The 15,616-nt window shown below is 40.4% G+C and overlaps 1 protein-coding gene across 1 annotated transcript in view; it reads right to left on the bottom strand.

The window, feature by feature from the left end:
* Positions 1–5,400, bottom strand: part of adamts18 (ADAM metallopeptidase with thrombospondin type 1 motif, 18) — a 60,580-nt gene extending 55,180 nt beyond the window's left edge. Inside the window, exons 1-3 of the mRNA XM_067596060.1 lie at positions 5,022–5,400; positions 4,630–4,711; positions 3,075–3,388 (exon numbers count right to left, since the gene is read on the bottom strand). Of these exons, the coding sequence (XP_067452161.1) occupies positions 3,075–3,388; positions 4,630–4,711; positions 5,022–5,123 (498 nt within the window). The 5' untranslated portion in view covers positions 5,124–5,400. The remainder of the gene's footprint in view (positions 1–3,074; positions 3,389–4,629; positions 4,712–5,021) is intronic.
* Between the last annotated feature and the right edge of the window lie 10,216 nt (positions 5,401–15,616).

The raw sequence follows: 15,616 nt of genomic DNA, 5'->3' as shown, positions 1-15,616 counted from the left end.
TCTGCTGCTATTAAAAAGCAGATTCAAGTCCAAAAAATCCTATTTCAGACACTTTCTTTTCCCCTTCCCTCCTCTTTCCTGCTCTCTGTTGAAAGGAGACATTGACATGAAGAACGAGGAAGCTCTCGTTCTTTCTTTCTCCCCCTCTCTTGCTCTCACCCCATTTCTTCTCCAAAGCCCTTTGACTGAACAGAGTCCATCTCTCCAACTCTCTATAAAGAGACCAACCAGCCTCCCTGGGAGCTTCCACCCCAGACAATGAATTCACATTATTCTTGCACAACACTTTCTCTCTCTACCCCTGCGGTCCCGGCTCGCTTCTCATTCATTATTTCACCCTCTTTGCTTTTTTCTCTCGTGTCCTTTTTTTTTTTTTTTCTCCCCCCTGGATTTCCTCGTCTTCTTCTCTTTCCCTGACTTTCTTCCTCTCTAGCATTGTTTTTAATCCCACCTTAATCTCTTTCTTAACCCCCGTCGCTGCATCGAGCAGACTTGAATGGCTCTTTCCTCATTTGTACTTAATCCAAATATTCTGGACAGAGGGTTAGATGAAAGGCAGGGGTTAACTGCTTTCGTTGTTCTAAGCCTCACAGTGGTCTAACAACACACACACAAACACACACATACACACACACACACACACACATTGATGGACTAAGAGAAACAGATAGAAGGAGGAGGAAAAGGCCCAGATCTCCCTTTTGATGCACTTGTCATTACATCTCATTTTATTCTTTCCCCTTTTACTTTTCCAACAATGCTGCTCATCTTGCCTGAGATATAAAAACATGAGTCCACTTAACGGGCCGAGTGAACATCCGACATGGCCCTGCAGTCACACTCAGGAGAGGAAGAAGACCAAAAAAAAACTAGGCAAAAGCTTGGGAGGAGTAAAAAATAGATCAAAGCGTTCATCGCAGCCCATTCAAATGCAATCACGACCCAATCACATTGTGTTCTCGCAGCGCTTTTAAGAGAACGGGTCAGTGGTGTTTTATTGTGAGTGAGAGCTAGCCTAATGAAAGGGACAATGCGAAGATTAGCAGTGCCAGCCAGGCGGCTCAAACTTCACCCTGGCTTTAATTGCTGCAAACAAGAGGAGATGTAGAGGCAGGGCAAACAGAGGACAAAAGAGCAGGGCAAGCGCAGGAGGAGGAGGAGGTAAGAGGAGGTATGAAGGCTGGATGATAAATGGAGGTACGGCTTTTATGGAGGTGTAGTGTGTCCATCTGGTCCAGGCTGGTGTGGGATGTGTCAAGGAATGCGTGTGTGCTGGTGGGCCAGAGGGTCTAGGCACCTCATAAACCACAAATGAAAGCAGAGGATCTTGTAATTACAGAGTCCTTGTGGTTTCAAGAGAAAAAAATCTTTATCTTGAATGTGAGGAGTTCACAACTGTGGGCAAAGCAACCAATAAGTCCATACTTAAAGGCCCAGCATAGCATCACTGCCCAGAGCAGGTCTGTTGTGGCTGAGTGAGGAATTATGACATCACAAATTCTGTGATTTTGTTTTTGCTCAGAAATAAAGCAAATTCAGCTTAGGAGTTTGGGAATTATGCTTTATCACTTTCTGTCTTTTGAGTGTTAGAAGAAAAGATCAATATCAATCTTATGTCTGTAGGTTAAGTGTTGAAGTCTGGACATATTAGCTAGTTTAGCATGGAGGCAGCGGGAAACAGCTAGCTAACCTGTCTCTGTATAAACACTTCTACAGAAGACTAATTAACATGTTACTTACATGTATCTTGTTTGTTTAACTCATTAATTAACAGAAATGTAAAAAATGACATTTCAGTGAAGTGATACTTCATGACAAACAACAGTTTATCCATCCACCGAGTACTTCTATGCAGCATCTCCAGCTATGGTTATGATGATGACCTCTAAAATGACAAAATGTCATTTTTACATGTATGTACACATTAAACAAACAAAATACATCATATTAGTGAGCTTTAGAGCTGTTGGTAGGAAGTTTTTTTTGTTTGTTTTTTTCGCTTTGAAAGGCTAGCTGCTTCCAACGTTTATGCTAAACACATTCTGACTCCAGCTCTGTACTAAACTCACAGGTCGATATTATTCTTCTTCTCTCACTTTCTGAAAGAAAGCAATATGCATATTTCCCAAAAATGAGATTTTACATTAATATTCATATACACAGTACACCAGTGGGTGTGGTGACTGCAGGAATCTGGAAATACCAGTGACCAAAACTTAGCATGGATGCATAAACAAGGCAACAACATGGAAAATGTGATGAAGACACTTTTCCACAAGGCAAAACAAACAGTCTTCCACTTTTAGTGCTGGTGTGAACAGCTGGGCTGACTGTTCACCATGTCACTTTCAATATGGATCTATGTGCGGACACGTTGTCATCAACAAGTTAGCAAAATTAGTTCCTGCAGGAACTGGATGATGCTGTTGATTTTTAAGCAAGTACACATGACAAATATCCACAACATGTTAACCATAGTCTTCCCAAGATTGTGCTCTGGGTGCTGGCTCTACAATTAACAGTTAACTGGATTATGGCCTTTCTTCATCAGTGTAGTTTCTCTCCTCTTCTCTCCTTTCACATTCTCTTGTTTTTCCACTCCTCCCATTGTTCAAAGAAGTACTTGACAAAGCACTAGAAAACGATGCTTACTCTCATGGGCAATGATGTCATTTTGCAGTTCACCCATAGTATTACCAAAGTCTTAATTGTGCCAACAATGCTGCATCAAAATAATCTGATTATTAAAGGAACAAAGGCTTTTAAAGGCATAAAGGCAAGGAGTTTGAGGTAGAGATTGAGCCCAAAATCTTTTGAGTGAAAGCCTTTTATTTCCAGTATTCCTATTAGTGTTTTTGAGGTAATGTAAAATGGTTTGGAAATGTTTCATCCACCCAAGGGATGGAGAATTTTCTCAAAAACAAGGAGAAAGCATGTAATCCACTTAAGGGGATAACCATGTAATCAATTTTAGCTAAAAAATATATAACAAGTGTAGAGTTTTTTCACATGAGAAGAGCTTGCAATGCCAACAGGAGCCCCAAGGAACCAAGAAGTTGCTGGCAAACACTTACCAGCCCAGAACAGGTCGATATGGCTGCCGAGGAGGCCGACAGGTTGCGGATAAATCCCTGATACAGGCAGTTGTCAAACTCTGCATCTTCGAACACCCTGACGATGCCATCCGAGCCCAGAGTCTGCACAGTGAACCCTGGGCCAACCACAGAGGACGGACGCAGGTCCAGGTGCATGTGTCGCCCGAAGGCAGAGAGCCGGTAGTGCAGAGACGAAGAGAGGGACCTCCTGCTGCGATGGCTTCGCCTGGTCACATCGTGGGTCAGGTATCCTCCCTCAGCGTCCACCTCCACCGGGGTTACAAACACATAGTCTGAGGAGGAGAGAGATGGACAAGAGGTCAAAGGAAAGTCGCTCTTTGACTTGAGTTATGTTATTTGGCGTACACACTTTCTGACATCCTGCTTCATCTCCTTCTGCTTCAGCTATATCTTCAACATTTCCCAGAATGTATTGGGCCAAGGAGGAGTGTGAAAACTTGCATTTAGCTCTTGCTTTTACATGTGAGTGGAGAGTGACAGTGACGCCATACTTACAGTATGAAAATAAAGGTCTATCTATCTAGTAATTGCTTTTCATTCTGGTTTTATTACTGAAAAAAGATATTTTTAGATAGTTGAAAAAAGTTCTGATATCAAATTTAGAATTGACATGGTCGCATTAAGCTAGTTCTATCCACAAATGCACCCAAAAACACAAGGTACATCACCAACAGGTTTAAGAATTGTCCACAGGAAACAAAATCACAGACACTAAACTGACAAGCTTGTGTTCGGGTGAAGGGTTCAGTGCTCGACTGTTGCCCAGAGCGCAGCACATCATATGTATCACAGATGGTTTTTAACAGTAGCCTTGAACGCCAACATCATACTTCCATGGATGTCAGATATGGGTCAAAACTTCAGAACCAGAGGTTGTAAATATATGATGTCCTGATTTCATGCAGTTGTCATGGAGTTCCAGTCTAATAAAATGCAAAAATTATTTATTCACTAACCATTTCAATAGAGTAGAGCAGTGGGAGGCACTTTATGATAGTAAAGGCAGAAGTTATAACAATTCCAGAAGTTTCCTTCTTGCATTGTTTCCTCTCTCTTTCAGCCTAGTTGATTCAACAAAGGTTTTCTGCATGTTGATCACCCTCCTATGCAGTGTCTGCCGGGAGAAGTCCACCTCCCTTCTTCACTCAGTAAATCAAAGCACACAAATCATCTCAACTTGCCTCCATGGTTTCTACAGGACAAAGCAGCCAAGAGGGAATCCCTAAGTGTGCACTGCACTCATTGGTCGCTACTGCAGTAGTGTCAGCACATAATAAATATATTTTTTACCACATAAACATGAGATATGTCACCCCATTTGACACTGAATTTGTAATATTCCTAATTGATTCTTTGAAGATCATGGTCTTCCCCACTTTGAGAACCACTGGTCATATCACTGAGCCCATCACTGCCATATATCTCATTTAATTCCCAATTTCTCTCTCTCTACAAACATGGAATCATGCCAGCTGGAAGAAACATTCATAGATGTCAAAAGATAAGTACTCACCATGATTTAATCCGTGGCTGTTGCTGGAAGAATAGCTGGCCGAAACGGTGTGGGAGGAGTGTGAGCAGTAAATGTGCAGCGTCTGCAAAAAAATTATAATAATAATTGGACAGGTAGCAACAGGTTGCAAGCACTGGAAGGAGTGGAAGCCAAAAAGGTGATAAATGGAGTTCCTCTGTTGAAACATGAGTTGCACTTTTGTTTAATTTGGGATGACAATCACTTGTCTGACTTTTCACCACAATGAATGACAACAGCAGTGCAGACAAAGTGCAGTTTGTTATTGACATAAACCATGCTGAAAAGAGACAACTGTTTGTTTTAGTCCAAAACTAAATAGGTGCAGGTGTTGGATTTAAGAGTGTGTGCATTTCTAATTAAGTGCCACATGCCTTGATAATATTCCAGGACAAGAGAGTGGAGAGGAGCTTGACTGAGGTGCAGCCGACCAGCGGGATGGGTAAAGTCCATATCAGAAGAAAAAAGCAATCCATGATGATGGCATGCAAGCTTACAACTCCTCCGTTACCTCCTAAAAGAGCGCAAAAGTAGTAATAACCTGCGGTATCGCATAATGCAATATGCACGCATTGTTTGGTGTTTCTGTTCTTTGCTCGTTCAGGTGAAGTCGGCAGGTTGCAGCAACCGGTGGTGCGCACTCATGAGTGTGTGTGAGTGTGTGTGTGTGTGTGTGTGTGGTGTGTGTGTGTGAGGAGGAGCAGCAGCAGGTAGCAGAGTCGGGGAGCACCAGGAGGAGCGCTGACTGAGCACTCAGCCCGGCTCTGTGAGAGTCGGCCTGCTGGATGGAGCACTAGTCAGCGGCCAGCAGCCAATCAGCGCGCAGCATCATTTACCACGCGTAGATAAAAGAGAAGAAAAAGAGATTCTCCTCTTGGCAGCTGCACGACTGCTGCCTTCAGGTGCCGCTCGTACATTTCTTTTTAGAAGTTTAATGGTTTCTTCAGATTTTCTAAATTTATATTGACAGAATGAAGTGCGGCAAAAATAAATCAGAACAATGACTGACTTCAGGCCGACAATCATTTGTCATTCTTCCAGTTTTTCCAACTGTTATAAACTTTAAAGACTACGTTTGAGAACCGTCAGATTTGTTGTAAAGATTTCATATCCCCTTTCAGTCAAGAAATATATAGATTGGCCAGATGGTGGTGCTCTAACAAGGAATGTTGTTTTGGCCTATAAATCTAGAAGCATGAAGTCTAGGTGGCAAATGACAAAAAATGTCTCAAATCAAGGTCCACTTATTTGATTGGTTTGGAGCTTTCTACTGTATCACGTGGTCATCACCATAAACATACTGAGATTGTTCTGTTGTCTTGTCAAATGTAGATATTAAATCTACCATCTGTGGGACTTCTCATCCATGTTGATTTATGAGACAAGCTTGAAAGTGCATCCTCAACATGAAAACAGCAATTGACAATATAGTTTCTGTTGTTGTTAGAAAACATGTAGTAAGTGCTTTCAAGGTCCACTTACTACATGTTTTCTGGAGCTTTTGACCGTATATTCAACATATATTATATTACATATACATATATTGATTTTTGCGTCAGCTCTGACAGTTTTCTCTCCCTTTTTCCAAAGTTACAGGTTTTTTTTTACAAGTTATACTGTATATTTTAATACCCTGCACTTGAAAATTGTCTGTGCAAATGAACAAAACAAAATGAAAAAACATACTGCAAATGTCAACATCAACACCAAAACTCATCAGGGTGTGTCATGCCCACACATTTGGTCACGGTCCATGTGTAATGGCAACTTTTAGTTTTATTGTTCTACAACTTTGTTTCAGTCTCGACAAAATTTTGCAGACAAGATATTTCATTTCCTACATCTTCTTTGTATCGCACATTTGTTATGTTTAGTTGCTGGGCTGCACAAACTAGTAAAGGATGCTGCTTAGCCATTCTAGCATTACATGATTATTTGCAGGACTCCCTGAAGTATGTCTGACCATATTAAGCAGTGTTTCATCTGCAGCTGTGGAACTGTCAGCGAAATGTTTTATGTTCGGGTTGAGAATGAAATGATGCTTTCATCACATTATACCAACACACTGACAAAAACAATACAACAATGCACTGAGTAAAGCCTGTGCCCAAAACAAGAACAAATGAGGACAAATGCACATGATCACAATAAAACTAATACAAGCCGTAGCTTTAAAAAAAAGCATTAAAGATGATTTATGTAGGGTTTGTTGTAAATGTGGTCAGCATATGTTTTCTAAAAAGTTTGCAGCCCATTAGAAAGTGATTTGCTGTTTCTAAAATTGACACAAAACATTTTCTGCAAGCATGGACTTTCTAGGGTCACTCAGCTTAATATTTTTGACATTTCTGACAACACCTGAAGGCAGCATTGTGCTGTACTCAGTTCTTCCTCCTTTCAGCGGTGTTCTACAAGTCAGTTAAACCAGCCAAAATGGAGTCATATTGTTGAAGCGTTTAAGAGTCATATGGTTAAATCTGACTTGTTAAAGGGACACTTCACTGGCTGGTATTGTAAAGCATGTGTGTAATCCTAATTGTTGTGAACAGGTGGTCCTGCAGTAGCCTTTTCCATTCCAGTGGCTGGCAAACACCTGGATAGGTTAGTGGAATGCACCGACAGACACACTGCTGAAGTGTACAGCCAACTCACTACACAGATATTCACACTCCGTCGAGCATAATAAGGCTTCTCACAGCTCTTGCCAGCTTTTCTGGCAGGGCACAAAGTGCTGCCCGAATGCAACATCACCAATAACCCCTCAATATTCTCATGGGGCTTAAGAATGTCTGCGCTACTTAATCCTGTGTTTAGAGTATACTGACCAAATCACCCTTTGTGGAATTTTTTTTATCTGCTACGCTCTTAGACCTATAGTATTACAACAGGGTGCTGTAGGAACACTTCGTTGCGATAGTTTTACAGCACATAATCTTGCAAAAAGCATCGTATAAAGGGTCAACCCTATGCATTTATTGATCTTCATGATGATTTTTATCATGCAGATCAAAGATGATCAACTAGCACAGGCTTCCTTGATGTGTGAATTCAACACCGTCCCACATTGCATAATCTATCCAATCTACCCATATACACCAACCCTATCACCAGACAGGAATGTTGATATTGGACAAATTTGCAGGTTCAATGCCAACATTTGTTTTTACTTCCAACACCAACGTTTTAAAAAAGGTTGCTTTCTACATAGTATGGTTAAGGTATGGGAAAAAATTATGGTTATGGCAAATAAGGTATGGTTAAGGTATGTTTTGGGGTTAGCCATGGTTATGGTTAGGGAATAACTGTGATTAGAGTTAGTAAAAAAAAGGTGAACGTTGATTGCAGGTCTGTGACACGACACAAATTCCTATCTCCTGCATGAAAGTCAGTGCTCGCTACTTCCTGCATTGACACTGATCATTGGCATTGGACATACATCATGAGGTGCAAAATTGTGCAATATGCATGGAATTCTGAGGGATGCAAGGGTGGTATAGACAGTGACATCAGCTGTGCCAGATAACAGATTTATCTCTCCAGACAGTCAAACCAGGAACCAGTTAAATCAACAACATGAGAGGTATCCAGAAATGTCTTGCAGGTAGAAGCAAACAAAAGACCAAGGTGAACACCAATACAACAATCTTAACAGCAAACAGTTTATTTTACTCCTGATGGACATGCATTCGTAGCAGCTGGAGAACTGCTAGCTCATATGCAAATGAAATGCCTTCAAATGACCCAGTCTGTGTTTTCAATTGTCCTACTATGCATCCCTTTGTATTAACATAAGAAAGTTGCTGTAGTATCTCAAAAAGGCTTTGCATTCCATATAGCATGCTAAAGCATGCAGGAGACACAATCAGAGCATCAGGAACATTTTAGCAGCAGTGTGCAAGTTAATTGAAAAATGTCATCCATTATTCATTACTTATTTCTCAGTGAAGAATTCATTACATTACTCATTACATTACTTTGTATTATTCAGCCCATCTCCTTCAAAGGTGCCACCCACATATTGCATCTTCTGTATTTACTCTGACAACCTTAGTGGATGCAGCAGATCCAGAAGCAAAACCTTGGCACTGTGTTGGCAGAAAGCAGGCTGTATTCCCAGGTGGATGTTGCAGGCAGTTTGGTAGCCTTTTTTTCTGACAGATGGGGCAGATTGGACATCATTGCATAATTGTCTCATTGTGGCGTTGCTCTTTCTGTAATTGAAATCAACATGTCAGGTTTGTTTTTTAACAGCCATTTTTACAGCCTGCACCAGATATTGTTGGTGTGTTCACCCTAACAAAACCAAGTTGAACATACTGAGCCTGTAAGAATGGCACTTTCTCTTTAGACTTCTGTTTAGCATGTAGCAGTGAAGCATGCCGGGAAAATTGAAATCAACAAAAACATCAGTGTGCAGATCTGCAGGGGCACCTTCGCAGCCCGTTAAAGGGTAAGGGGTTCTGTGCAATGTTAAAATGCATTGTGTAATATTGTGCTTTCAAAACCTTAAAAAAGAAAATTCACTTTTTTACAATAAAGGATGTCACATTATGGAACAAACTCCTCCATTGGAAGAGACACCGTTATGATGATATTACACCTCATTGGCTCATTACAACGTCTGGTTGTCATTAAGATGTAAGATGTAATTTTGGTGGCCCTGTACTTGGCCTAAGTGTTAGTGTAAGTGTCAGTGATTTGAGGTTGCTGGGAAATTTCCTGCACTGTACTTTGGAGGGTAATTGCACTGTCATCTGCACAGTGTGATGTAGAGTTAGTGAAGAAACATGACCACACTGTTTCCGCAGTTCCGCAGAAGGTCCCTGAGTTGTTGTATAAGCTGCCTGTGTTTGACACTCCCGCTGACTACCTGATTACTCTGCCCCAGCCGACCCATTTGGTCCTATGCCACACCGAAATACACAACATTAAGAAAGGAAAGTGGAAAAAATTGTGGGCTGAGAGCCATTTTGTAATGTGGTTGAAGTGGTTCCTGCCCTTTGTTTCTAGCTATTTCTTTCAGCATGGATGCTTCTCTTTCCTTCCCCCTGAAAATGTAGTTTGTATTGTTGGTGGTGGCTACAGATGTTTTTAAATCTGAGCAGTGTTACACCCCGGTACACCACAGCTCGTTGCACCGTGCCACTGTGTTGACAGACGATGTGCTTATTTATGGCATGCTAAACCAACTGTCTGAAGCCCTTAGCAGTCTCGCTCTCTCTCCCTCCTTCTCTCATTTTGTCTCTCCCCCAGTTGGGTTGTTGAGTTACCCAGGCCTGTCAGGCCAGTCTGTTGTTTGTTTCCCAAAAGCCATACAACATATCTTGTTGCAGCTGGAAATATAAGCAGTTGGGTTTTCTGGCCAGGGATGGAAATAGATTGTAAGATTTAGAGACCACACTGAGATGCGATCTATCCCCTGAGCCTTCTGTCCTGGGAACATGACATGAGAGGAACCAGAGTTAAAACAAGTTGATGGTATCTCAGAAGCAGTAGGCTGCATTAATGAACCTTCACAAACATATGTGCACTCACAGGGTAACATAATGTAAGACTTGAAGAGGTGGCACTCAAAGCTCTTCATTATGACGGTGAACATGGTCTCCATGCTATGTCACTGTAAACACAGAAGCTTAGTCTCATCTACCATGATACATTTCATGATCTCCTCTGACTGTAATAATTTGAACAAATTTAATAATGTGGGCCTCTGTCTCGCTAAGTGTGTTGTGCTTTTTAAAGGATAGGTTTTACATTTTCCAGTCCATCTCAATATGATAATCACATTCCATAGGTTCAGTACTTTGGAAAAAAGAATTTTGGCTCACTGTAATAATTCATAGCATAACTACTGTAAGACATGGGGCAAGTCCACAGTCCTATTTATTGGCAAAAACACAACAATACCCTCCAGATATATGCAAATAAACTGCTTTGAATAATAATTTATGTCTCATATGTTTTTTCCTCAAAAAAGTTCAATTAACCCCCTAAGAAAACCTTAAAATGACATCTATTTATTCTCCCTTATTGAAAAATCCTAAATCTATGAATATGCATATTTTTTCATTCCAAAAGTTTAACTGCTGAACTCAAGTTGTCTTCTACATAACTGAAAAGTTTATTCTCAGTGTATGTGTACCGGGGGCTCCGAGTCACACTTGTGCAAGTCACATACTGGACCATGACTGGCTTAGTTGTAGTATCATAAATCATGCTCGTAGATACAATACACCTTAAACTCAGATTTAGGGTGAACACAGAAAAACTTTCCTCCTTCAGCAAATGAATGTGAAAACAGCTTTCTAGTGTCAAACTCTGCACAGTGAAATGTCAAACATCCAAGTCCAAAACACTTTTTTTTTTCCAGCTGAACTTAAAGTCCCCCTTAAGATCAGCTGGCACTAATATGAGGATTGAGCAGCCTCAGTTAGCTAAATGAGGTGAGGATATATGTCATAGCAGTTGGCAGTAAGTTTATCCCTAACACTATCACTATTATATCCCGAACACGCAACTACTAGAAATTCTCCACTTTGGGTCAGCAAGGAAACACAAAGGCAGTTTCATACTAACAAAGCCGTAACGTTTGAAGATGCCCTTTTTCAGTGTACATATGGCATGTGAGTGTTGTGTTACAGTAAGATAGACTTGAAATAATCTGAAGCAATCCTTTCAGGTTGTGAATCTTGAAAAGAAAGTTTTCACAGATTTGCAGCTGATCACAGACCCCCTTTCACCCCATGTCATTAGAATATAAGTTGTTTTTCTTATTCATATCTGCTAAATGTGACAGCATTTGAACCTATGACACAACAATAATCAGTGTACATTCAGTGAAATAACAAGGTTGCACACAGAAGCCTTAAACTTGAAGATCCTCCTTCCTGGTGGCGTGTTTGAACAGCAGCATGTTTGTAGTGATTTTTTTTTTTTTTGCATTCTACCTCTATAAATCTGTTCCCACTGGAGCTATCTTCAGGTCCAGGAACACAATTTCCTTTATGCCAGAAAACAGTCCAGCTGGTTTCCCACTGTATCCCAACCTGATGGCTCATAAAATATAGGCAAATTGTGAAGACTGACAGAGGCTGCCAGGTTTCTTATTTCTAATTTATTTCTGGTAATTACATTTATGTCATAAAAATTAATGTTGCATTGATTAACAAATGGCAAAGTACTTGATGTAGCTAGTACCTTGGGGCAGCGTTAAGGACTCCAGGTTGTCCCCAGACCACACCTTGTAAGTGAGTCCTTGGTTTAGTGCACAAGCTTGGCTGTGTTGGTCCAAGTACACTGGCATCACTTATTACCACTTATACATACTGCGCTTCGGGGTTACCCATCCTTCAAGGATGGGTTCAGTGTTGGCTGAGAACAGGGACTCTGATCAGACGCAGGATTTATTTACTGAACAGTCAAACACTTCAGTGAAACCTGAAGAGGAGCAAGTTGTTCCCTCAGGAATATGTCAGCATTTCCCCTGATTTCTCCCCCTTTCATTTTGCTTTTCTTTGTTTGTTTTTCCTGTCATGTGGCACGGCTTTTTTTCCGACATGGGCTCCAGAAGCACCAGATGCTCCTCTGCTCTCCAGTCCTGTCCTCTCCGCCTGTATCTGGTCTTTATTTTAGACCTTATAATTTCCCTGCTGCTTGTATCTGTGGGACATTTTGGGGTGAATTTCTGTCAGTTCTTCAGATTATTTTTGGCTGTGTCAGCGGTTGACACAGTGGCAGGCATCTGTTTGCCTGTCACTCACGTCTCGTCTTTTGCGGCCCTGTGTGATCTCTTCCTCCATGGGGAAAGAACTAGATCAAGAACACATACAGTGTGTAAGAGTATGATATCCTTGGAATTACAATATAAAGTTCCATCAAAAACAGGTCACATTACTCATTTTACAAATGTATTTAGCAGGATGAGAATACAAGTTTATTTTTACATTTTAGTTTTTAGAGATCCAAGCTCATGATGAATGTGTATGCGTGCAGGTATTGTTTGTCTCAGTGAGTGTGCGTCTCCAGTATTAGTCAGTGTTATTGATAGTCTCATCTTTTACTGAGTAGCTCTTCTGCAGTCAGGCCTTCTGGCATCTCTCTCTACCCCCCACCAGCATCAAAGACGTGAAATGCTATAGTTTAACTCACAGATGGCCCATCTAGAATTCTGAAAACAGCATCTGTGATATTAGTCATCTATCAAGCTGGAGAAAACAGCAGAATTTAGGTTACATGGCTCGTCAGTGAATATCTGACCTCACTTTACAGGCTTATGAAAAGGATCTTGGACGTGTTTGTCTTTTGCCAAGAGGAAAGTGACAATTCTCCTACAGTATGATATTTTATGGGTAAACTGTGAATTGTGCATATTGGCGGTTCGCTAAACTCTTTCCCAAACAGTGGTTGTCCAAGTACATTAACTACATCAGTTTGTGGGTTTGCAGATTGTTTAAAAAAAAAAAAAAAAAACCTGTTCATCATGCACTAACATACACACTGTGTGTAAGCTGATCCTTGATGCTATCAGAATTTAGGGTAACAATAGTCTGACCTGCTTTCTATCGGATTTGGAGAGATTTACACTCCAGTAACCCCAACCAGCGTTACTCAAGATAGCGTTATGTTTGCTGAACATGTTAGTCCTTATCATCCTATAAGTCTTTACTTTTGCAACATTAAAAGTGAAAACAGGCTTATATTAGAACAAAAGAAGTCTTACATTTTTCCTTATACATATAACAGTTAATACTTATAATACTAACTGGCTCTATACTGCTTTGTGTACACGTCTTCTACATGGATCTCTAACAGGTGAAGTGCAGAGTTTTTGTCTGTGTCTGTGAGCTTTAGTGTCAATCTCAGCACAATATCATGTACTGTATGTAGCCATCATGTACATACATATGTAAGACCCTCTTTTAAAAAATTGCATTTTAAAACAATTCGGTAGGAAACATTAAAAGAGTCGGCTGGAGACAGCGCTTTTGGAGCTAATGTTAGCTTAATTAGCTCACTAGCTACAGCTGATCTGCTGGGTAAAACCAACAGTTTTTGGCAAGAAATTATGAGCCTGCTTTTATCTACCTATCTCTAAAATCAAAGACCCATTGTTTCAGAAATTACTCAAAATTACCAGTGGTAATTTCTGCCACTGTTATCATTGTAGACTGCGTGCCATGCAAGAATGGAAATCTTGTAGCGACAGTAAGGCCAGGTGGGGCTTAGCAAATGGTCAATTACCTGGAACAAATTATATTTGGTTGTTTTTGAGTATATTCTTATTATTTACAATGAGAAAAAAGGGCAGAAAGGGAGATCATGAGACAACTCTTTTTAAAAATATAATACACAATGCATTCATCCAGATTTGTTTGAGATCAGTGCATTCATTCATCAATTTGTGCTCTGGTTTGTTCTCAAAGGTCTCAAGTTTCATATAATGTGACCATAATGACATAAAACACACATTTCTAGAAACCCTTTATTTAAGGGGTTTGACATCTAAAGAATATTTACCAAAAGGAAATGACAGCTATAATCATCTCACACCTTGACACTGGGAAGAAAAAAATTACATGAATGCATATCCTTATGCTCTGTGTACATGTGTGTTTGTGTGTGTGTTTGTGTGTGAGGTGGGATTCCCCTACTTTCACTTTGAAGTCAAGGGGATCATTACATGAAAAGGGAGATGTCATCAGTTGTCAGCCAGGTGCCAGGAGTCGGGGGAGAGCCAGAGAGACCATTTCCTATCCCATCAGCACCTGGGATTTCTGGCTTTGATGACGTCAAGTGGGCCCGTGCCAGTGGAGGTGCTAACTGCCCGGAGTGTGTGTTTGATGTGCTTCTGTGTTTGTTGCTGGGCAGAATAAAGCCTACTGCTCCTGTGGCACCAGGCCAGACTATTTTCAGATTAACTTTTTTTTTCATATCTCTGTGCTTTAAATTAATTGTGAAAAGTGTGTGAAGTATCCGTCATATACACTCTAGTTCAGGCACAGATGTGCACATACACTTTTCCTCACATACAGCAGGATCTGAAATAACCACTTTTGTGCAATAAACCTACAATGACTGAAGATATCGTCTTCCTGGGAAACGTTTGCTTGCACGCAGGAAGAAATGCATTGAATGTTTGCGGTTTGTTTGGAATAAACATAAGAAAAAGTGGACAGTTTGAATGAGATGTGATAACCACCATAGCTGAAAGAAAAGAAAAAAGAAACTAACATTGCCTACAGAAACTCAAACTTCATCAAGACAAAATCCAAGGCCTTGGTTTGACTGGCACCTGGTTTCTGAGAATTAAAGTGTAAAAACACGCCTTAGTGCTAAAGATCATGACTTTTTTTAAATGCCCACCAACAAGAATATATACCTAATACCTTTTTTTTTTTTTAACACTGCTCTCAGCTCCAGTATTGATCCAGCCAGTTTCTATTACCTGGCTAATGAGAAATGTTGATTAAGCACATATTTCTGACACTCCCATCTGGCTGTGTCCATTTATTTCTCTCATAAAGCAATTTGTAACATTGTTTTGACACATGCTCAAAAATAAAGGTTACAGTAATAAAAGTATGAAAAGTAAATCAATGACAAGGTTTCTGATGTGCACAATCATTGTTAACTGTTTCAGATATTCAGATATATTTTTAACTTGTTTCAGAGTTGGAAAGGTCTGTTTTCATTTTTAGCCAACAGTCTGACCATGAAATGTGAAAAAAAACAAAGAAAAAAGCCCCAAATTTCCACTTCATGCATTAAAAACATGTTTAAAGCTGCAGTTATCAATGTTCATATAAATAATGGGTGAAATGACTATGTGTAATGTGAAAGGAGTTGCTCACAGAGAACAGGAGTTTCGCTCAGCTCTATCTAGGGTTTTAGTGTCTTTCAGCTCATTGTTTTGGTTTAAAGGGCTGCACATTACTGTTTGGATTCACTCTCACCGCTCTCATCAACGGTG

This window comes from Thunnus thynnus, chromosome 1, assembly GCF_963924715.1.
Source record: "Thunnus thynnus chromosome 1, fThuThy2.1, whole genome shotgun sequence".
NCBI classification, from domain to species: domain Eukaryota; kingdom Metazoa; phylum Chordata; class Actinopteri; order Scombriformes; family Scombridae; genus Thunnus; species Thunnus thynnus.
The sequence above is the reverse complement of the archived record's forward strand: the minus strand, read 5'-3'. Positions and strand labels throughout refer to the sequence as shown.